Consider the following 21,433-nt stretch of genomic DNA (forward strand, 5'->3'; position numbering starts at 1 on the left):
TTCCGCCTCTGTCACTGTTAGTCCCTCCTCCTGGGCAGCTTGCGCCGCGGTGGGGCGATCGGGCGATGCGGTGACGTCAGTGTTTGGGGGCGCTGCCATTGGCGGCAGCGGGGTGACGGGCGATGTGGCGCGTGCTGTGCCGGGCTGTTACTGGGAGCCTCCGCGGAGCCGCCGTCCCTCAGGCGCGTTGTTGCCGCCGTCGCGTGTGGGGCTGCCGTCAGCCGCTCGCGCCCGCCGCCAGCCTGTGCGGGGAGAAGTCCCGGGCCGAGAGGTGAGGGAGGGGGGCGGGGGGGCGACGGCCGCCCCCTGAGGGGAAGGGGCTGCGGCGGCCGCTGCTGAGGGAGCGGGGCCGGCGGGAAGGGGGCTGCGGAGGGGGAGGGCGGCGGAGCTGGGAGCTGACTGGAGCACGCCCACGGGGGGCAGAGGCGGCGGGGCGGGGGCCGCGGAGACTGTGGGTGTTGTTTGAGAAGTGCCTTGGGCTGCGTGTCCTGGTCAGGGAATCCGTGTTACTTCGTTCGTAATGCTGGGGGGGGGATACACGTGCACATGTCTGGCATTATAAATGTAACATAAATGTAAATGTGTGCGGACATGCGCAGGCCGTGGGGTTAGGGAAGGTGAAATTTGTTCTGGGTGAAATTTGGAATTGGATTTCTTATACTACCAGCCTGTCAAAATGTCACACTTGGCACGTCTGTCCTGTAGCAGCTGCTGCATGGAGTTTCAGAGAAACAAAAATCATTTAAGCACCTACACATCACATTGCAACGTTTGGTGTTGTGGGGAGGAAGTTTCAGAAATCTAAAAGTATGTAAAACCCCAAAAATATAATTGGTGCGCAATTTACACCCTGTCAGAAACCTAGCCATTTGATTATTTCTCACACTCTGCCCAGAACCTTAGAGATATTACTATTACTGAATGACGACTCAGTGTTTTTTTCAGTAGAACGTGTGCTACCGTCATGATGCCTGAAGTAAACACAGATCACCTGGATGAGCAGCAGGTGCAGCTCTTGGCAGAGATGTGCATCCTTATCGATGAAAATGATAATAAGATTGGAGCAGATACCAAGAAAAACTGTCACTTGAATGAAAACATTGATAAAGGTACAGCTCGCTTACGTTCTAATTGAACCATTAAGTTGGTTGAATATTTTCAGAAATATAGTCATGATTAAATTAAAGCCTTAATCTCGTGTGGGTGTCAAACCAGAGCAAGTATGTCCCCACACCCCCTCATCCCCCAGTGTACAATATCTAATTCTAAAAATACTGCAACATGGAGGAACACACAATTGGAGGCAGTAGCAAAGGAGAGAAATGTGTGATTGTGGATATAAGCTGTATGTCTTGATACATATTTTTGAAATACATTTTGATGATAAAATAGTATCGTTTCCCTATTATAGATACCTGATTCTGTGTAGCTTTTTCTGAAGAATGCCACTTGCTTCTTTGCTGAGTTCTTTTCAAGTAGAAGAGACTTTGATTTTTAAGTAGTTTACACAGTTCTACTTCAAATACTGCCAGTAGGAAAGGGGTTTTGTTGTTATTGGTGTCACTGTAGTGGATTGTGGGTTTTACTTGAGGTTGGTCAGATTCATGAATCTCTCACAGTAGTTTGTGACCGCCTTTTCCATACTCAGAGGAAGCATCGTCCGGAACAGTGAGGAATAACAAACTCAAAAGTTGCAGAAGACAGCAATTTTGCTGGTTTTGAGAAAGCTTGTACTTTTGCAGTTCCTGAAGTTTCTTGAAATTCCTTACAATTTTTTACAGTTTTTTGAGTCATCTCCTTTTGATAGTAAATTTGTGGATGCTGAGCTCTCCTTAGAAGCTTGCTCAAATGTGCATCTTCAGGATGGTGAACTGACCGAGTTTAGCAGAACTCTTCTGTTACATTGTTGATCTTAGCACTTTTCTAATTTCATAATATTTTGCATAAGCTGACAGAGAAACCTAAATAATAACTCTGAGGTTTTTTATCAAATCCTTGCTTTTTAATATGTATGAGTTTTAAATTTAGGTTACCCAAAACTAAGGGCATTCTAAGCCCTTAAACTCTGTCTTCATATGTTTTTTCTTCTCCTCTTACATGGCTTTCTGTGATTTTGTTGTTGTTGTTGTTTTTAGGTTTACTGCACCGAGCTTTCAGTGTTTTCTTATTTAATACAGAAAATAAACTGTTGCTGCAGCAGAGGTCAAATGCAAAAATTACCTTTCCAGGTTAGTACTGAAATATGTTGTATTTATTAAAATGCTTTATTTAAAAAATGTTTTTAAAGCATGCCAGTCTAATTTTGCATTGTAACTCATTCTGAGGTTTTAACGTCTACTTCTTTGGAGAGGAGTTACTTTAAGAGTTCAAGATACACTTATCTTATGGATGAAGTAAGATAATGGGAACACTAGCTTATTGTTATACGTACTCTTGGGAAATGATTGTTCCCTGACTTGTTTGATCCTGTTTATGCAAGCACAGAGTGTGCGTTGTTTACCTTCTCTGCTGCAAGACCTATTTAGTGGAGTTGAAGCAATTGCTCTGGTAGCTGTGGAGTGCTCTGATTCCACTGTTTAAGATGCAGTTGATGTATAGTGGAGCCCTACTGCTTGGAAGCAGTTGCCCTGTGTTTCAGTGAGATCTGCAGACCTTTGTCTGTGTATGTCTTAACAAACACTTTTAAGTATAGAAAAAGTGAGATTGTGTGCCCAAAGTATATAGTGCATGATTTTTGAAGACTCCTGAACTGTTACTATCAAATGCAAATGAAGAGGCATAAAAATAAGAAGTGGAATGAAAGAAAAATAGCTGACATGAGATGTGTTGGAGGAAGCATAAAGCTGGCTGTTTCAGGATTTTGGGTGAAAAACAAATTTACATGTTTCTGACCCTCTTCAGCTCAGGGAAGAAAGACCTTTTCTTCCTTCCAAGGGAATCTTTAGGGATTTTTTTCCCTTGACCACTAGCTAGTCAAAATGGTCAAGTGTAGTTTGTAGGTAATCTGACTGTTTTAGATGCTTTTGAGGTAGATTCTTATGGTTAAAAGGTTGGCCAGTCAGAGTTATTCTACATTACTGGTAAGTAATTTTTAATATACTTGAAGCAGAGAGTATAGAGGGTCTGTTCTTTAAACACGAGCATAAACTGGTTTTTTACTTATTGTCAGCTGGTCTTGAAGCTGTGGGAGTATTTTCAATTTCTGTTGCATATAAACTCCCAAAAGTCATTTTAATTAGTGTCTGCAGGATAAACAAGTGCTTTTCAAACTGGCTCTCTACGTAGATGCTATCTTGGGTATGAGAATGTATATGTTTGTATGGATCCAAACACCAACGTGCAAAGTAGTACTTGGTACAGGCAAATCTTGGTGCAAAATATGGAAAGAAAAATAGAGGTGAAAATATCCTTCCTCTCTGAGCCTCCTCTACAGAAGAGAAACAAAGCTGTGATGTGCTGAGTAACTGTCCTACGTCTCTGTGGGTTTTTTTGAGGTGGTCTGGGGGGCTTTTTTTGCTTTTTTGCAATGCTTTATACACGTAAAATATGTACTGAAACGAACTTCTTGCAGATTGTTTTACCAACACCTGTTGCAGTCATCCTCTAAGCCATCCACTAGAACTGGAAGAAAATGCTGCCATCGGTGTTCGGAGAGCAGCACAGAGACGACTGAAAGCAGAGTTAGGAATTCCCATGGAGCAGGTAAAGGAAGGAAGGAGAGACGGGAATTCTTACCAATGTTTGCCAAGTGACGGACTGCATCTGGCAGACAGGGTCAGCCTGAAACCTAAAAAACGTCCCTGCCCTGCCTGCCCAGGGGAAGGGAATGTGCTGTCCTTCCTCCAGGCCGATGGCAGAGTGCTGTACACATTCTGTACCATGCTGCTGACAGCACCCATGTACAAGTACTCTTCAATCCCAAGTTTTCTATGGAAGTAGGGTGGCCTGGGCACTCGGCGTTTCTTCCAGAGTAATCACACAGCCCGCTTCTGGCACCCTCCTTTTGGTGGCACTTTGGGAGCACACAGAGAGCAGGGTGAAGCTGGCTGAAATGGTTGAAATCCTCCATGTTTTGTAACTAATGTTTGTGTCATGAAACATGGAAGAAGCAGTGTGCTACTGGCAATCATGATGGTTAGGGTGTCCCCAGAATTAATTACCTGGTCTGCAACTTGCACGGATCCCTGGTAGATCAGGGCTACGCATGGTCTGTCAGGATGCAGTTCTGGCCTTGGCTTTAAGTAGCTCTCAGGTCTTCTCCTTGGGAGGCGAGGGGTAGGTGCAGGGGTTTGTGTTCATCGGCGCTTCAGTAAGTGTGCCTTCAGGTCTGCTAAACATGATTTAAAACTTACTGTGTAGAAGAAATCCACTCAAGATATTATTGGGCAAGTCTGACTAGAGAAATGCTGTGCAACTCATGTCATCAAAGTGCAGTAAACATTTTTTTCACAGGAATTCTTTGTGAAGAAGTACAGTGCAATTGCACACTCGGGGAAAAATAATTTTTAAGGAAGAGGGTAATAGCTCATAATTCCACTGCAATGCCTAGCAGTGCAGTTAGTCTGGTTTTGCACCGGTTCTGACCAGTGTGTTGGTTGTAGGTAACTCCAGAAGAAATCTCCTACCTGACACGAATTCACTACAAGGCCAAGTCTGATGGCATCTGGGGTGAACACGAGATAGACTATATCTTATTTGTGCAGAAGGACGTAACACTGAATCCAGACCCTAACGAGATCCAAAGCTACTGCTACGTGACGCAGAAAGAACTGAAACAGCTCTTGGACAAAGCCTCCAAGAATGAAATCAAGATTACTCCGTGGTTTAAACTAATTGCAGAGACCTTTCTTTTTAAGTGGTGGGATAACTTATCTAACTTGAACAAATTTGTTGATCATGAAAAAATACACAGAATGTAAATAGCTGGGATAAAAGATGCTGAAGGCCGGCAGTGATGTGCTGTCTCATTAACACTATGGTAACTCGTGACTCGAGTGCAGAAAAGCCATCCACCTAGAGCATGTTTAACAAATAACTTTATACTGAGATGGTTGTAGCCAATGTTTTTTCTTCTCTCTTCTCCTCCTCTTCCCCTCAGCCCTGTTCCTCTTGGACGAGTTAAGTTTGGTCTCATGTAAAATGGGTAACGGTAACGTAAGAAACTCCCTGGGTTCCTCTTTCTCCATTTACCCGTGTGATAGGAAAGATCCGCAGCCTGCGTGTGCCCAGTTTGCTGTTACTTCCTTGCGTAACTACACAGTAAGTTACACAGGCGCCTCCTGCACAGCTTATTCGGTAGAGCTGGTATGTTCCCAACTTCACATGACTATGCCTTCTAAAACATTGATTACAAAAGAACTGAGTTCTGCGTTGATGTTAAGAAGACTAGTTGCCTGAAGAAAAAGCCAATTAATTCACAGTAATCAAGATGATTTTAATTGCAGAAAGCAAATCTCTTCAGCTACTCTATAATTAACCAAACACATAAAAGCTTAAGTAATTGGATTGTCTGAGTTTCACTGTGTGTCATAGCTTTAGATAATAAACATTGGGGGGTCGGTTTGGGTTTTTTTCCCCACCTCCCTTTTCTGGTTAGTTGATGACCAACTACTGGACATCTTTCTTAAAAAAACCCCAACAAACCTAAAACAACAAAAAAACCCAAAAAGGGGTTAATTACCCCCACACCCAACTGTAAATGGTACCCAGCTAATGCAGGCAGTAGTAGAAGGGATAAGCATTCAGTGTCTCTTCTCCACCTTGCAGAAAACAACGGCATCTTGGTACAAGGGTTTTTTTTTCCCCCTGCAACATCTACTGCAATAGTTATTCCCAGAAAACTCAAACCCCTGGAATTCCAAAATTCAAGACTGACAGTGTATAGGCTTACACCAGGTCTTAACTTCACTTAATCAGAAATTGTACCAGAGTGCAAGAGCTAATCCTTTTTGATCTTGCAGTCAATTGCTCGTAACAAGTAAGATGAAAGGCTTTTTTTTTAATAAGACAAAAATCAAGGGTATCTCAATTTGAATTAAAGACTTTTTTGCTCTGGAGTTTGGTGGGGTTTTTTTCCCAAAAAAAGCTTGTGATTTCTTCTGTTAGCAGACTACTCACCCGAGATTCTTAACTTCTCCCAGAGGCATCTTGATGAGATAGGATGTTGTTCATGCCACTTCTGCATGTAAAACACAGTTGTAACTCGTCTGTGTCTGGTTTCAAGGCGAAACTAAATTTTTCCAGTGGTGAACACTTCTTTCTCGCCCCAGTTGTGACTGCAGCACTGAAGCCGTTCACCTGAGCTGATGCACTGTCTTGAAGCAAGTACCAGTGGGCGAGGGAACAGTAACGCAGTGTAACAGCTCTCCTCAATTCCCTGCAGCCACATTACCTGAGTAGTGCATTACAGTACTTTTCCGATACTTAAAATACTTTTAAAATAAGATTATGATTAAAATCTCTAACCTGAAACCTTGGGCTGCTGTTTTCTTTCCAGACTTTAAGCCACATCGAGAATAATCTCTGCCATGACTACACTGCAAACACCCCCATGACTACTGAACGCCACTGAAGCGGGATGGTGGGGTGGCATGGCACACGTTTCTCACAACACAGTGCTACTTTCCTGGTCGAAATGGCCAGCGTGGAGCAAAAGCTGACAAAGCACATCCTGAAGTAGAAAGAATGCATCAGGAAGCTGAAAGCAAAATTTTGCTAAGGAGTCCTTCAAAATCCCTTAAAAGTTTTGACATTAAAGTTTTTTCTTGACATTGAACTTCTTTGCAGCATTACCCTCTGTTTTTGTATCAAATGTTACACAAAGCAGATGAGGGAAGCAATACGGATTTACACATAACGCTCCAATATGCTAAAGTCGACACCCGATCACTCTTCTTACTTGCTGTATCTAGAAATAGGTTTTAAATGTTTTTTTGTTTTTAAGATGCGTATTTCAGTGAGTTCCTGTTCAATGTTTAAAACTGTGCATTTTAGTGTATTGTTCAGGCAACACATTTATAATGCATGGTTCTACTAACCTCTAGATAATTCCTACCTCATTCTTGACCAACTAGGGACAAAAAGGGAGTATTTCACATTTGACAGTCTATTTTGCCCTGAACAGACGGAGAAATTTTGTCCATTAGGCTTCTGAAAATGCCTTGCCCAGCAGAGGATGACAGCACCGTAACCAGCACGCACTCCGGACAAAATTTCAGTCTGATCCTCATTTTCTACCCATCTGAAATATGAATCTGAGAGAAGTTGTAACCTTCCCTGCCTGCACTGTCAGAGGTTACTGAGGCCTCGGGTCAGTACTAAAGCTGCTGTCGTTCGTCCAGCCTCAGTCCCAGTTTAGCCCAGTAAACCGGCCACGTTTCTCCCAGTCATTCAAAGCCAGTTTGGTGCACGAACACTACCTTTGTGCAGCACTCCTCAGTCTCACGTTACCTCCCCACCAATTTCAGCCTTTACCTGCAACAAAAACTCATCACTTACTATACATCAAAGAATTAACTTCCACACAGAACACCAAACCTTCCTGATGCTGTGCGTTTTTAATTCTGATGGTAGCTTTGTAACAAATACTTCACTTTTCTAGATTTAACGTTGTTTCAAATCTAGTTTTACATAGAACTTTAAACACTTTACTGCTACATGAAAGTCAGTAGTAAGGAAGTGGTATTTTTTTGTCTATTTAGAAATGGTTTCTGCTGCTGGTATCAACAAATTTCTCGTGGTATTACTTGGAACTACAAGATCATGGTATCAGAACTTTCCCTCTCTGAGCTTCAAGTATCTTAAACCCCTAACACAAACCACGTGCTTTTTAAAAACTCTATTACTAAAAAGGAAGACAGGACTAGAAATTAGTTTTAATAAATGTAGTTTTAATTCACTGTAATTCAGAAGACTGCTTATCTTCTCTGTGTTTTACCAGATTTTCTCTTTCCAGCCAGCAGATGTTTTGGCTTCAAGTCAAATATGTGTCTGTCTGACTCTCCTTTCCTGCCCAGGCGATTCATTTTCTTTTGAGCTTTCTTCGCCATAATCTTGACCTTCTTCACCATCTATTTAAAAACAAACATGCAGAGTAACGCCCTGAGTAACTCAAATTGAACTAGCTTTACCTTTTAAAAAACCACTAAGCTAGATGATTTTCACAAGGACATCAACTACCACCCAACATATGCCACCATCTAGGCAAGCTTAGGAAGTGTGGGTTGGAGGAGTGTACAGTGAGGTGGGCTGAGAACTGGCTGAAGGGCAGAGCCCAGAGGGTTGTGACAAGCGGCACAGAGTCTCGTTGGAGGCCTGTAGCCAGTGGTGTGCCCCAGGGGTCAGTGCTGCGTCCGGCCTTGTTCAACATATTCATCAATGACCTGGACGAGGGGACAGAGTGTACCCTCAGCAAGTTTGCTGACCATACTAAACTGGGAGGAGTGGCCGACACACCAGAAGGCTGCACTGCCATTCAGCGAGACCTGGACAAGCTGGAGAGGTGGGCAGAGAGGAAACAAATGAAGTTCAACAAGGGCAAGTGCAGGGTCCTACACCTGGGGAAGAATAACCCCAAGCACCAGTACAGGTTAGGGGTTGACCTGCTGGGAAGCAGCTCTGCAGAGAAGGATCTGGGAGTCCTGGTGGACAGCAAGCTCTCCATGAGCCAGCAGTGTGCCCTCGTGGCCAAGAAGGCCAGTGGTATCCTGGGATGCATTAAGAAGAACATGGCCAGCAGGCTGAGGGAGGTTATCCTCCCCCTCTACTCTGCCCTGCTGTGAGGCCACATCTGGAGTTCTGTGTCCAGTTCTGGGCTTCCCAGTTCAGGAAGGACAGGGAACCACTGGAGAGAGTCTAGCAGAGGGCAATGAGGATGATGAAGGGACCGGAGCATCTCTTGTATGAGGAAAGGCTGAAAGCGCTGGGTCTGTTTAGCCTGGAGAAGAGAAGACTGAGAGGGGATCTCATCAATACTTAGAAATATCTAAAGGGTGGATGTCTAGAGGAAGGGGCCAGACTCTTCTCAGTGGTGCCCAGTGACAGGACAAGGGGCAATGAGCACAAACTGGAACACAGGAAGTTCCATCTGAACATGAGGAAAAACTTCTTCACTCTGAGGGTGACCAGGCACTGGAACAGGCTGCCCAGAGAGGTTGTGGAGTCTCCTTCTCTGGAGAGATTCAAAACCCGCCTGGATGCGATCCTGTGCAACCTGCTCTAAGTGATCCTGCTTTAGCAGGGGGGTTGGACTAGATGATCTCCAGAGGTCCCTTCCAAGCCCTACCTTCTGGGATTCTGTGATGTGCAACTCTGGAAGAGCATCGCTGCAAGTCACACACTAATCCTCCTTAGCAAAACCCTTCTTTTTCCAGCACACTAACAATATGATTGTGCTATCCCTGGAATTCCTAACTTACTAAAGGTGGAACTCCACTGTTTGTAGAACTCTTCCTTCATACTTGCATTTAGAGACAAGAATTTAAAATGCACTTTCTTAGTCTTACTACAACTTATTTTAAAGAATGAACTAGGCATTTTCGAAGTATAGAAAGTCCAAAAGAACAGAAGATGAAGCTGCAAAGAGAAGAAAGATGAACACTGGACAAACATAGCCAGCCTAGTATGAAGTTTCCCAGAAGCTGGTTGAAGTACAATCATGCTGGTTTAACTGCTATAAAGGAAAAAAACTTCAACAAACCTTTTCATCACGAAGACCAGAAACATCTCGTGGTGTGCGAGAGGAGCTGCGACTGCGTGCCACAGATTTCGGGGTTTCAGACTCATCACGTTTACGTTTCCTTGTAACACTACGGGACCTTCTCACATAATGTGCCTGAAAATCAAAACATCACTTTAATAATTAAAACCAGAAATAATCAGCTCAGACATGCTCCATTTCTTATTAGCCTAACAGGAAAAAACAGGAAGTGGACTGCTGTGATACATGATATTGGTTATTCCATAGGAACATAAAGACCTTGTCAGCTGTTGGTCACTGCCTTTCTGTCCTACAGTAATATTCACATTTCGGTGAATATTAGCATATTCTTTTCACAATTATTAACTCCAGTTTTCTGATTTCTTTTTCTGAGTAGATTCATAAGTAAAGGATAAAAAGACACAGACGAATTGATGGATAGCAATACTGATTCAATTCTGCAACAGCAAAAAAGCAATGAAGAAACCTACCCTGATTAGTGTCCTGTTTACAGGACAAAGCCCTGAAGAATTTCAGACGTGAAGACCTATCATCCTACAGCGTATGCATTAAACTCCTCCTCACTTGAGATTGCTCCTAAATCAACATGGCATGTCAGCTCTGAGAAGCATAAATGCTTACTTCAGATGTGTAGTGTTGACATTCCTTGTTTCCTAACTCCTTGTTTAGTGAAAAGAATTTGAGGTCTCAAGATCTACATAGCCATAATACTGCTGGATTTGCTGTACAAAATGGATTTTTTTTTAATTGCTGATAAAATTAAATGTCTCCCAAAGACCAATCTGTTTGAAGTACTTTAGCTGCCTTACATCTGAGGATGCCAGTTACCCTCAAAAACTTCAATTACAACTCACAGAATTAATGAACTGTAAAAAGATAAGCCTGATCTGTCATTATTACTATTTCTGACATAGTAGGGTCTCATCCAACAAAGCAGGCTTGAAAATTAAGAAGTATGTTTAGCCAAACCCCATTCTTGAATCCTATACAAATCCCAACAGAGTTCTGAGAAAGCAGTGTGTATATATGTGATTATTTATAAATGTTAGTTTATTTTTTCAGCCTACTCAACATGTTTTGATCACGTCACTCAAAAATTCCAATGTTGACTGCCTCATCTGAGTTTCCAATTTTCTCCTTAATAGATCCCACCTCTCTCTTGTGCCAACTGTAATACGCATTTCGAATGTCCTCAAAGAAATTTAGCATGTAATGAAATTGATCTCTTTTAGATAAACATGGTGTTTAATTAGCAAAAACTTACGTCATCTTTATTAGTCATGTCGAGTCCAAGATCAGTCATTTCTTTCTCTAGCACTTTCCGCTGGACCTGTAAAAAGACAGTTAGGAAAACATGTTTCTTTCAAAACAGTATGGTTCTATTTTATTTTTTGTCTTAATACACCACACAGGCCCATTACATTCACTACATGTTTGGCACATCCCACAAGCAGATGATGAAAGTCATAACTTCACATGTCAGTTACTGCAACTTCTCTTCAGCCATAAATCCTTCTTCACAGGATTGCAATGTCCCAGCATTCCCTAAAGAACTTTCAAATAGTTTGCCCTTTTGGGGGGAAGGGGACAGAGAGGTATTTCAGTCAGAAATCTTTCCTTCTCTCCCAAAGGCAGACACTTTGGGGAAGACAAGAAATATTGGGTGCAAAATCAGCAAGATTCATTTCCTCAAAATGTCTATGTATCAGTTTTTATTCTGCAATCGCCTTGGACTGGTCACAAAAGATTCTGACATTAGAAAGTGTGATACCTAGTTTTGAAAAAGATATATATATAATCTTTTCCAGCACAGGGAGGTCTTCATAACAAATTTTACATTTTTAAGTTAAGGTTCTCCTAATTCTTTGCATTTAAAATAATAAAAAAAATATGATGCAGCAATCCAGTTAAACAAGCTAAATTGTATTCTTCAAAACTTCTTCTGCAATATATGACTTTCACAAAAGACTCACTTGTGTGACACAAAACAGGCTACTATCACTCATTTGGTTTGGCCTCCACAACTAAGTAGCGACCAGAACTCCTAGGAGCACAGAAGGAAGCAAGTAGCAAGGGAGAGGGCCAAAGGTGAGAAAAAGCAATCAGTTCCACTACCCGATATTGTTTTATGTTTTCATAAAGTTATTACACAGCAGCAATATTTTACTACAGAATGTTTTCAATACTTGCCTTTTTAGCTGTTCTAGGCATCCTCGGACCTCGAGTATCTTTTTCCTTTGACTGCAGGATTTTGAGTCTCTTCTTTTCTCGGATCTGTTGTGCCAACTGTCGTATTTCCATCATTTCTTCATCTTCACTTTCTGGTTCACTGTCATATTCTCCAGCAGCTTCTCTCAGCTCTTCCTCTTTCTCCAATTCTTCCAGTTTCTTAGATTTTGAAGAGATTAAATGAAAACCAAGATACTCATCAAATCCTTGACTTAAAATTCTCAACATTACATTTTTGCAAGGCCCAGGGCCATGACAGCATGCAGACCCTTGATAATGACCCTCCAGCCACACTTAATGCAGCTGGTGATACAGATTACTGTGAACCTATGGGGCGCACTACTATGCAGACATATTTGATCACGTCGCATTATAGTTTGGTTGTATTCATGCGACCACCCCGAAGGTGCCCTCTGCATGAATGCAGATATACTATCCTGTGAACTGTGCTAGCTGTGCCGTTTCTGGAAACACACTCTGGAAAAAAAACTTCTCTTTCTACATTTAGCATGAGTCTGGAACACCAGCAATTCAGATGAATCCAACTGCACAACTGGCAGGCTCCATAGTCTGTACTCATTACCAGCAAGAAATAAGAACAGTGCTTGTTATTAAACAAAAATGTTACAAATTGAGAATTCAGTCCATTTCCTTTAACATCATGCTCCGGTAGGCATCAATTTTATGGGTGAATTTTATATTATTAATAACACATAAACTTTGATAGGTACGTCCCTTCTGGCTGTAGTCAAAGACTGAAGAAATTTAACTTCTCCTGCAAACCTCATATTTTAGGATGGAAAAGATCACCATTCTGACAAGGTAAAGCAATTTTCCATTCTTCTGAAATTCTTCTTAATCATTCAGAAAATGATATCTTTTCCCATGGCAAGTGCAGACAATGTCAAAGAACTTGTTCTCATGACATACTGTTTTTGATCTACAAATACAATAATTTACACTAAACAAATCAAGAGATAAAAGGGCAAGAAAAGTGTAAAAAGAATAATGGAAAACTCACTCTCATTATATCTGGATCAATGTAGTCCAGTATATTATGACCTTCCCATATCTCTGGTATCTTATCATATTTTTCAGATGAATTCATTAAGTCCCAGTATTCTTAAAATACAACAAAAGTTAATAAAGAGACAAAAATAATTTCAAAGAACATTCAATGAAAGAAAACAACACTTAGATCACAATAAAAAAAAAAGTGCCATATGCATAACCGCCAAGAATTTGGTAGCGTATCTGATGTAGTCATAAATACTTCTGATCTCCTTCCTACTGCCAAATATTGTTCAATAATGACATGATCCACTGCCAAGCCATAATAAGCAACAGATACCCAGCTGAAACAGAATATGCGCAGCCTCTCTCATATTAATACTTTCTTAACACAGACAGCATCAAAAATTAATGAAGTAGTACAATATAAAATGGAAGGGAAAAAAGCCCCAAGTCATCAGACCAGTCATTGTATGTCTGTGACTCTAAAATGAGAAACAACTGACATTACGAAACAAGGAACGGTCAACAAAGATGACCAGCTCTGGAACAAAAGTGAAGGACAGTACGCAATACAGTGGTGGCACTGGTGCTCAGTTGAAACGAGTCGGGTTTAGTTACTCTCCCTTGACTGAAACAGCCAAATTTTACTGCTTAACAGTAATACTGATTCTTAAATAATACTTACTCTGAAGATCCAAAACATAATCATCTCCCATTTCAAGTTCAAGATCTCTCTCCTGCAAAGACATACATCACTTTATATACCATTGAATTTAAAATCTATGTGCTAATACAGCAAATTTAAAATCCATCTGCTGATTTCCTAATTAAGGGATGCCACTTACCAATTTCCTCTTGGGTGTGTCTACTTCCATGCGTTTCTTACGTGTTACTGCTCCCTCAGGTATAAAAGGCAGCCGCTCCTGAGATGAATGCAACAATCCACCCCAGTAAAAAAAGGGGAAAAAAAGTCTGAATCTGTTTTTTAACAATGCTATAAATCATTGCAGAGTACTGTATTTCTGAAGAATACAAAATCCCAAGCTGAGTCTCCCACCAGCAAAGGCAGATATAGATAAAAAAGAAGCAAATTTCACCATATTAATCTGTTCACATGTTAAGAGAATTCTTATCCTATTTAAGAAGTACTGGGAAATACACTAAAAAGTATAAACATGTAGCCTACCTTGTTATCTCTTTTGGTTGGCATGGCCAAGTGTAATCTGTTCAATACTTCATTCACTTTATTTCCTTTCATTTTAGTATCAACACGATGGGCTAGCAGTCTGTCACAGGCCTGAAAGTGCACACGGTAACATTAGGTAAGGAATGAAGCCTTCCTGATACAACAAATGACACAATAGGCTTTCAATCCCAAATCTCTAGCTTCACATCTCATCTTCTGTCTAATCTTTTATCTCTCTAGCTCTCAATAAAACACTGAATTATTTTACATTTATTATTGAATTATTTTATGCATCTAAGAAGATGCATACAAATCTTTTTTTTTTTTTTTTTTTTACAATGAGCTGACAATAAGAGAAAGCCAACAGGGCTCAGAAAAAATTCACCTTTTTTTTTTTAAATTATGATTTGTATTAGACATAATTTTCCATTTGCACCCAAGTCCACTGAGGCTCAACAGGCTATAAAGAATAACATGCTTAAAGTTTATGACTATAATACAGAGTTTAACTGAGATTAAATTCATACCAAGGAGGCAAAATGTTAGCTGTCCATTTGGAATGAATTTGAAAGGAAAGAGACCTACCTCTGTTTTAACTTGGATTACACCTTCTTCTGTTAGAGTACTTGTCTCTATTACAGAAAATCCTTCTGCTTCAAAAGTTTCAAATATTTTCTAAAATAGAAACATTATCCCAAAGAATGACATTCTGGCCATTTCTTAATATATCAATACATTAAGAACAGAAATTTTAATCCAACATCAATACATGCAACTTGTTACTATTTTATTAGAATGTGTTTCTAAAAAGATGACAGAAACTTTACAACTACAGTTCTATTTAATCTGTTTCTTCTTTTATAAGCAAATACCTACTTTCTAAAAGGCACCTGTAAATGACTCGTAAGGGAAAAAAAGAGAAACACACATTCTATGTGTCCCTGAACTTGTAGATACAAAAGAATTAGCCCTGCATATACACAACCTGTTGCCCAGTGGGACCTTCTACTGCAACTGTTCAGCAACACCTCTCAGTCTAGTACTCATTGTCTCTGAAATCCTACTGAAATGATTACTGAACAAGGCTATTCAGTCTTGCTTCCAACTACAGCAGGAACTGAAAGTTCTCACAGACCCAGGGATTTCTGAAACCACTAAGGATTTGCTTTCTGTTTGGCATTTGCGACACTCAGGCAAGGATATACAACAGACAGTACTTAAGAAAGATATGTGTCAAGACCTGGAAAGCTTCTTTCCATGACACTATTAAATAGTTACATAAAGAAATGATCATGTAAAAGTTTTTGCCCGATACAAACAACAGCCGTCCACAACACTTGTGCATAATATTTTTGTAAATGTCAGAAGACAGAGAGGTGGGAGAAGTCTAACCTGACTCTCTTCAGGAAGTTCTGCAATTCTCTTCACATCACATTTGTTCGCAACAATTATAAGTGGCTAATAAAAAGAAAAAAAGAATCATAATTTAAGTTATCATGTTATAAAAACTTAGGGTTTATTAATAATATAAACCAAACCTACCTTGTTAGCAAACAATGGCTTAATGTTTCTGAAGAGCTCTACTTGCTCCTCTAGGCTATGCCCACACTGCTCAGACACATCCATCACGTACAGCACAGCAGCACGAAGATGCGCAAGCGCAGTTATAGCCTGCATCTCAATGGTGTTCCTATCCTCCAAAGGATGATCCAAAATACCAGGAGTATCTACTACCTAAAATTAACGTAATTAAGTCAGGCGTTACTACCGGATAATTGATACACTATCTGAGAACATGTGCTCAATTTCTTGTCAATATTGTCTAAGACAGTGATATTTTTTTCCTTTCAGTCATAAATAAGACTGTAAACTCAGCCAAATTGAGAATGTGAAAATGGAGTAATAGGAGAAGAATGAGGTTTCAGAATAACCAACACTCCAAGTATTGAACACGTAGGGAAAGCCCTGGCCCAGAATTTGACAGTGATAAAAAGTGAGCTGGCTTTAGTTCATAATTCCACTTCCACTCTTCCCTCAAATTGAAACCACAGCCATACATGTACATTTTTAGAATCGATTTTTACTACTGCCCTCATTTGGCACACGGTACCTTGCACAGCAGCTCTCAGACATAGCGTCTCATCAAGACACAAAAGTGCAACTCACATCGCAAAATGGCAAATCAGATTATAACCAGTTAATTCTTGCAAGAAAATACAAAATATTATCAGTTCTTACCTGCCAACGCAGATACTTATAATCCATATGTCCCACAAAGAGAGATTTTGTGGTAAAGGCATAAGGCTGCACTTCTACATCTGCTCTTGTAACCTTAAAACAAGATTTATTTACACACATTTACTGAAAATTTCCTGAAGTTGCAAGCAGTATATCATAATTATAATACACTTCCTTTGCTACCAGAAAAAGCTAAAAAATGGCTATTCTGGCTTCTCAGCAAACATTTATCTATCAGAAAACATGTTAAGGGGATATATGCTATTTTAGAAAAGATAATTATTTTTAAGAGTGAAATCTATCATAATTTCCCATTTATCCCTCCAGGAATTTCATTCAATCTCTACTCACATCAGACAGTGCCACAATGATATCAAATTGTTTAAATGTTACCTTATTTTAATTAAATGGTATTTCAGTATTATTTTGGGGAAAAAAAACAAACCAAACCAAAAAAAAACCATTCACATACCTTATTTATAAAGCTAGATTTTCCAACATTTGGGTAGCCACACAAGAGAAGAGTTCGTGTATTGGGATCGATGGTTGGCAAACGAGACAAATGTTGTCGCACTGAAATGTTAAAAAAGATTTTTTTAAATATTTGTGATAATTTAAGTTTTACTGAAATGGAATAAAAATTCATATGCTGAATTGTTTATATACCAATTAATAACTTTTCTGACATTATAATTTGATTGATCATTTATAAAAATCTATAATAGTTTGTAAACTCCACAAGTATCTACATACAACAAAAAAAGAAATTCCACGAATATTTAAAAAATGAAGACCATTCTTTTAGCTAGAATGACCCCATCAAATCAGGCAACATAACCTGAAGGAGTAATAAGCCTGAAGGAAGGAGTAATGTTTGGAAAATATTTAGCACTACTTTTCAAATACATGTCAGTGAAAATGATTGCTTGGAAGTCACAGCCATGCTTTTATTTAAGAAAAACATTTTATAACTGTTAGTAATACCACAAAATCTAAAGAATTTTCAGAGGGAAAACCATTTAGTTAAAAAATAAATTCTAAGTATTCGGGGATTTTGAAATTATTTCTATCTTTTCTGTCTATATTCTGTATTAAACACACATATATTTATGTATGTATTAAATATACATAAACATATTCTGTTATTAAGTGTAAGAATAAATTTTACATCCAATTCACATGCCTTACTTTAGCCTATTTATAACACAAACCTTGCTCCAAATATTCCAAGCTCTGTTTCTGTCTTTTGATAATCGTGCACATTCGTCCCAGAGCAGCACGTTTCAGCTGTTTGCAGCGGTAAAGGGAATCACCATATTTCATCAGTCGCACATAGTCTTTAGCAACGCTGTGGAGACAAGAAGTAATAATTTAGACAACAATCAACCAGGCAGGTACAAAATCAAAGAAATTTATTTCCTTACTTGTCAATCAGATTCTTGGCAATATTAATCTGCCCCAAAGCCAGCTTGTAGTGATCTTTGTCATAGAGAACATTCATCAAGTCTGCATAAAAAGGATGAATATCCTAAAACAAAAGCATAAAATAAAATTAAGCCTAGTATTTTCCCTCTTTAAGATGACTATTTCTTGGCAACTATGTAAATTCATTTTTTTTCTCCCGTAGAGCAACACAAATTACAATACAAGCCAAACTGTTTTCATTATTATCTTATGTAAGGAAAATAATCTGCTTCATCATTAAATGCATAAATCTTAATCACTTCCAATTTCTTCTGCAAAGACATCTTGGACTCATTCATACAGAGCTTCCATTTCATCTTTTGCTTTGTATAATAGTTCATATTACAACTTTGAAGGCTTTTTTTTTTTTTAAATAAGGCAACTGCAAGAAGTCTGCAGTAGTAGTTTCTAACAGCAAATCCATAACATACCAGAAACACAGCACCAATTCTTCCCTTTTTCTGAGTGCTAGATTAAATTCTGTATAAGACTGGATAAGAAGGGTTTCTTCAAGGCCCAAATAAATCCTTCAGCTTTCCAAGGAAGCAGCATCTTCAGTTCAAATCTTTTCAATAAAATATTTCATCTACTTATGCACTTATATTCAGAACTTGTATCATGTGATGATAAACAAAATACAGAAGATATTTGTGGGAATTCTGCAGTAATACTCACTGGATATGAGAACATCAGCAGAAAATATGGTTGCAGGTCAACAGTTTAAGCATGAGCACAAAATTGCCTATAAAAAAACCGCACTGGACACGTGGATCCAGTTGCAGTTGTTGGGAAGTTAAGGCTATGTGCATCTTGTCAGAGCGTGTTTCCAACACTATCCTTTATAGGGCCAAGAACAATGTTGATGTTACCAAAGTAACTTCTGTAGAACTGAAGATGGGAAGCTATGTGATATATTTGGATATTTCTTACTTCCTGCAACTATTTTCTGGGGAAGACTAACCATAAGCACAATTTACACACACACACACACACACACACAAAGAAGAAATAAGCAGACACAACATACTTAAAAACCACCACACTTGCAACTTCTGACAAACATATCTGATCAGCTAAAGCCTTGTAAAACCCATCCCTCCGTGACCATCCATGGGCACAATTTAGACTTCCTTTCTTAATTGGAACATGCTATTTTTGCAGAACAAATCTGCCTAAAATTACTCCCAGTAAAATCTACCAGGAATCAGCCAAAATAGTCTACATAGTGAATCAGCAAGATGTTGCTCAGGCCAAAATAAACTCAAATAAAACCAATACACTGTTGAAGAAGTATTCCTGATGCTGTGAAAACAAAGTTGCTTTATGATCAAACAACGAAACACTTACATCTAATTTGGGGAAATCCGTTAAGATCTGAGTGAGTCTATCATGGTAATTTTGTTGAGTGTATTTGACTTTTCGCATGTAAAAATGTCGAATCCGATGGATTTGATAATGTTTATGAATGACAGTTGGAGTCTTCCGCTGAGTCTTCGACAATGTCAGATCTATGAAGTCCTGCAATCAAGGAAACATTATTAAGTATACAATTGATTACACAAGTTCTTATAAAGCCATAAATTTTATTTTGGTGGACAACAGTGCAGACCAATTAAGCTCATCCACGCCATACATCGTTTGCACCATACATTTCAGGATAAAACACGGGTTCGCATCTCTGGGCAGTAACAAGAAGTTTGCACATTCCCTCTCCGGTTTTCATTGCAATTATCTGAGGGTTGGCCTCCCGTCCACATCTGCCACAGCAGCGGCTCGGGAAGCGCCCCGCCCCGCCCCGTCCCCTGCCGCCCGCCTCCACCGCCCTCCCCGCCGTACCGAGGTGAGGCACAGGAGGCCCAACCCCAGCAAGCAGCTCCGCGCACCACACTTTTAACTAAAACTTCGTTACACTAGAAAAGAACTTTATTTTGAATGAGCGCGCAGCGATGAGGCTATGCATGACAAGGGTTCGGAAAGCAGGAGGGATTTTCGTGGGGACCATCCCGACACCCCCGCGGCGCTGAGGAAACGAGCAGCCCCAGGATCCCTCCTCAGGCCGCAGTGCTCCTCTCTGGCAGGACCCCCGCTCCCCCCTCCCTCACTCTACATGGTACAGGCCGCCAGGCCCAGGAGCACAGGCCCAAGGCGAGTCCACGGGTCCCGCGGGGGGTGGGGAGGAAGCGAAGGCCGAGGCCACGCCGGCAGCGCGAGCAGGGGGAAGGAGTAGCGCTCTCCTCACGCGCGACACGAGCCGCCGATCGCGGCAGGGCGCGCCCCGCGCTGAGGGGCGCTGAGGGATGGGGAGCGCGGAGCGAAGCCCGAACCTTGGCGGACGGCACCACCGTAATCTTCTTGAAGTTGTAGAGCGCCATGCCGGCCGCCACAGCCGAGCCCAGCCGCACGCCGCCGGAAGAGGGAGTGAGACAGAGCCTCTCGCGAGAGCCCCGCGCTTCCGTCCCGGGGAGGCGGGGGGCAGGGCTGCGCTGCGGGCGGCTGGGGCGGAGGGGCTGCGTGCGGACTCTAGGGCGGGGGCTCTCCCGGCCTGCGTGAGCTCGGGTGCTGCGCGGCCTCTGGCGGGGCCTCGGAGCGGTGGGGCCGCTGGGGCCCGGGCGGGCCCCGGGGGGCTCCGGAGGGCCCTGCCGTGGGGAGCAGCACAGGTTGGGGCCTTACCGGAGAACGCCCAAACCGTCAGCAGGGCTTCAAGTGATGGCCTGTTGGTATGATTTAGAGCAGTCGTATTTTGTGCTTTGTAGGACCGTGAAGGCAAAATACATCCTCGCCCTGTTCGGTTATGTGATTAAAGGCCGTTTTCCATTAGCACAGAGGAGCAGCGAACAGGGGTGGGGGAAGGGACCCCAGTAACCTCATCCGTGCCGAGGGTCCCCTGCCCCAGCTGCTCCCGGGGCCGTCAGGGCAAGCAATCGGCTCTGTGACCCAGGAGTGCCACCCACCCGATGGCTCAAAGGCAGCAGCTCTCTGGATCACCCTGCTGGGGTGTGGGGCTCCTTATGGGATGCTGGGAAGAGCATCTTGGGATTGTACAAGGCATAGGGTATGTTTAGAGAAAAGACCAAAGCTGGGGAAAGGGAGGTATTAAGCTGGATAAGGGAGGAAGACGTGTGGGAAAATGGAGAGAAAAGGGGATAAAAGAGGGCAGTAGCACGTCAGCAGGCTGGTCAGTGCACTTGTCTGACCATGGTCTGCACACCCAATCGCCGCAGTCCGTCCTGCCTTACCAAACTCCATTTCTAGTGGCTCTCCTGGGTGAGGGGGCTGTCTGTTCTGTGCGTGTGTGTCTGGAGCCAAGCGCCTGCCACAGGAAAAGGGCAGAGGTTCACAGCGGCCTGTGTCTGGGGCACCAGGAACTGGAGGGACTGTGGTGTCTGCATACTGTATGTCAGAGTGTGTATATATGTATACATATGTATGTATGCAACTGGGAGACCACAGGCTCCAGGGGCCAGTGAGTGTCAAGGCTGTGTGTGGCTGGCTATGTGCACAAGCATGTCTGTACTGGTGTGTGTGTGCCCACTGCGGGTACGCACTCGGTGTTCCTTCCAGCTGGGCCTGGGACCATGGAGCTG

At 41.6% G+C, this 21,433-nt stretch overlaps 2 protein-coding genes across 3 annotated transcripts; one reads left to right on the forward strand and one right to left on the reverse strand.

Annotated features, from left to right (window-relative positions):
• The first annotated feature begins 48 nt into the window (after nucleotides 1-48).
• Nucleotides 49-6,775, forward strand: LOC129203369 (isopentenyl-diphosphate Delta-isomerase 1). 2 transcript variants are annotated; one of them, XM_054817756.1, is made up of 5 exons: nucleotides 49-271; nucleotides 949-1,109; nucleotides 2,136-2,228; nucleotides 3,572-3,702; nucleotides 4,602-6,775. In XM_054817756.1, the coding sequence occupies exons 1-5, from the start codon at nucleotides 123-125 to the stop codon at nucleotides 4,917-4,919; spliced, it is 852 nt and encodes a 283-aa protein (XP_054673731.1). In that variant the 5' UTR covers nucleotides 49-122; the 3' UTR covers nucleotides 4,920-6,775. The 2 variants fall into 2 exon arrangements, with proteins under 2 accessions (XP_054673731.1, XP_054673730.1); XM_054817755.1 differs by having other exon boundaries at nucleotides 50-271; nucleotides 946-1,109.
• Nucleotides 6,776-7,868: 1,093 nt separating this feature from the next.
• Nucleotides 7,869-20,268, reverse strand: GTPBP4 (GTP binding protein 4). The gene is made up of 17 exons (XM_054817573.1): nucleotides 20,174-20,268; nucleotides 19,197-19,367; nucleotides 17,810-17,913; nucleotides 17,597-17,733; nucleotides 16,858-16,958; nucleotides 16,386-16,478; nucleotides 15,690-15,881; nucleotides 15,540-15,605; nucleotides 14,733-14,822; nucleotides 14,148-14,258; nucleotides 13,807-13,884; nucleotides 13,647-13,698; nucleotides 12,969-13,069; nucleotides 11,909-12,106; nucleotides 10,983-11,048; nucleotides 9,698-9,832; nucleotides 7,869-8,069 (listed from the first exon to the last, which is right to left on the reverse strand). Exons 1-17 carry the CDS (start codon nucleotides 20,219-20,221, stop codon nucleotides 7,917-7,919), a joined length of 1,896 nt encoding a protein of 631 aa, XP_054673548.1. The 5' UTR covers nucleotides 20,222-20,268; the 3' UTR covers nucleotides 7,869-7,916.
• Nucleotides 20,269-21,433: the final 1,165 nt, after the last annotated feature.

This window comes from Grus americana, chromosome 2, assembly GCF_028858705.1.
Source record: "Grus americana isolate bGruAme1 chromosome 2, bGruAme1.mat, whole genome shotgun sequence".
Taxonomy (NCBI): Eukaryota; Metazoa; Chordata; class Aves; order Gruiformes; family Gruidae; genus Grus; species Grus americana.

Coding starts and splice junctions, on each gene's coding strand:
- LOC129203369 (XM_054817755.1), top strand. CDS start 123: ATGTGGCGCGTGCTGTGCCGGGCTGTTACTGGGAGCCTCCGCGGAGCC. Junction 272..945: donor GAGAAGTCCCGGGCCGAGAG/GTGAGGGAGGGG, acceptor TGTTTTTTTCAG/TAGAACGTGTGCTACCGTCA. Junction 3,703..4,601: donor TAGGAATTCCCATGGAGCAG/GTAAAGGAAGGA, acceptor TGTTGGTTGTAG/GTAACTCCAGAAGAAATCTC.
- GTPBP4 (XM_054817573.1), bottom strand. CDS start 20,221: ATGGCGCTCTACAACTTCAAGAAGATTACGGTGGTGCCGTCCGCCAAG. Junction 14,823..15,539: donor AACTTCCTGAAGAGAGTCAG/GTTAGACTTCTC, acceptor TTTCTATTTTAG/AAAATATTTGAAACTTTTGA. Junction 9,833..10,982: donor ACATGACTAATAAAGATGAC/GTAAGTTTTTGC, acceptor TTTGATTTTCAG/GCACATTATGTGAGAAGGTC.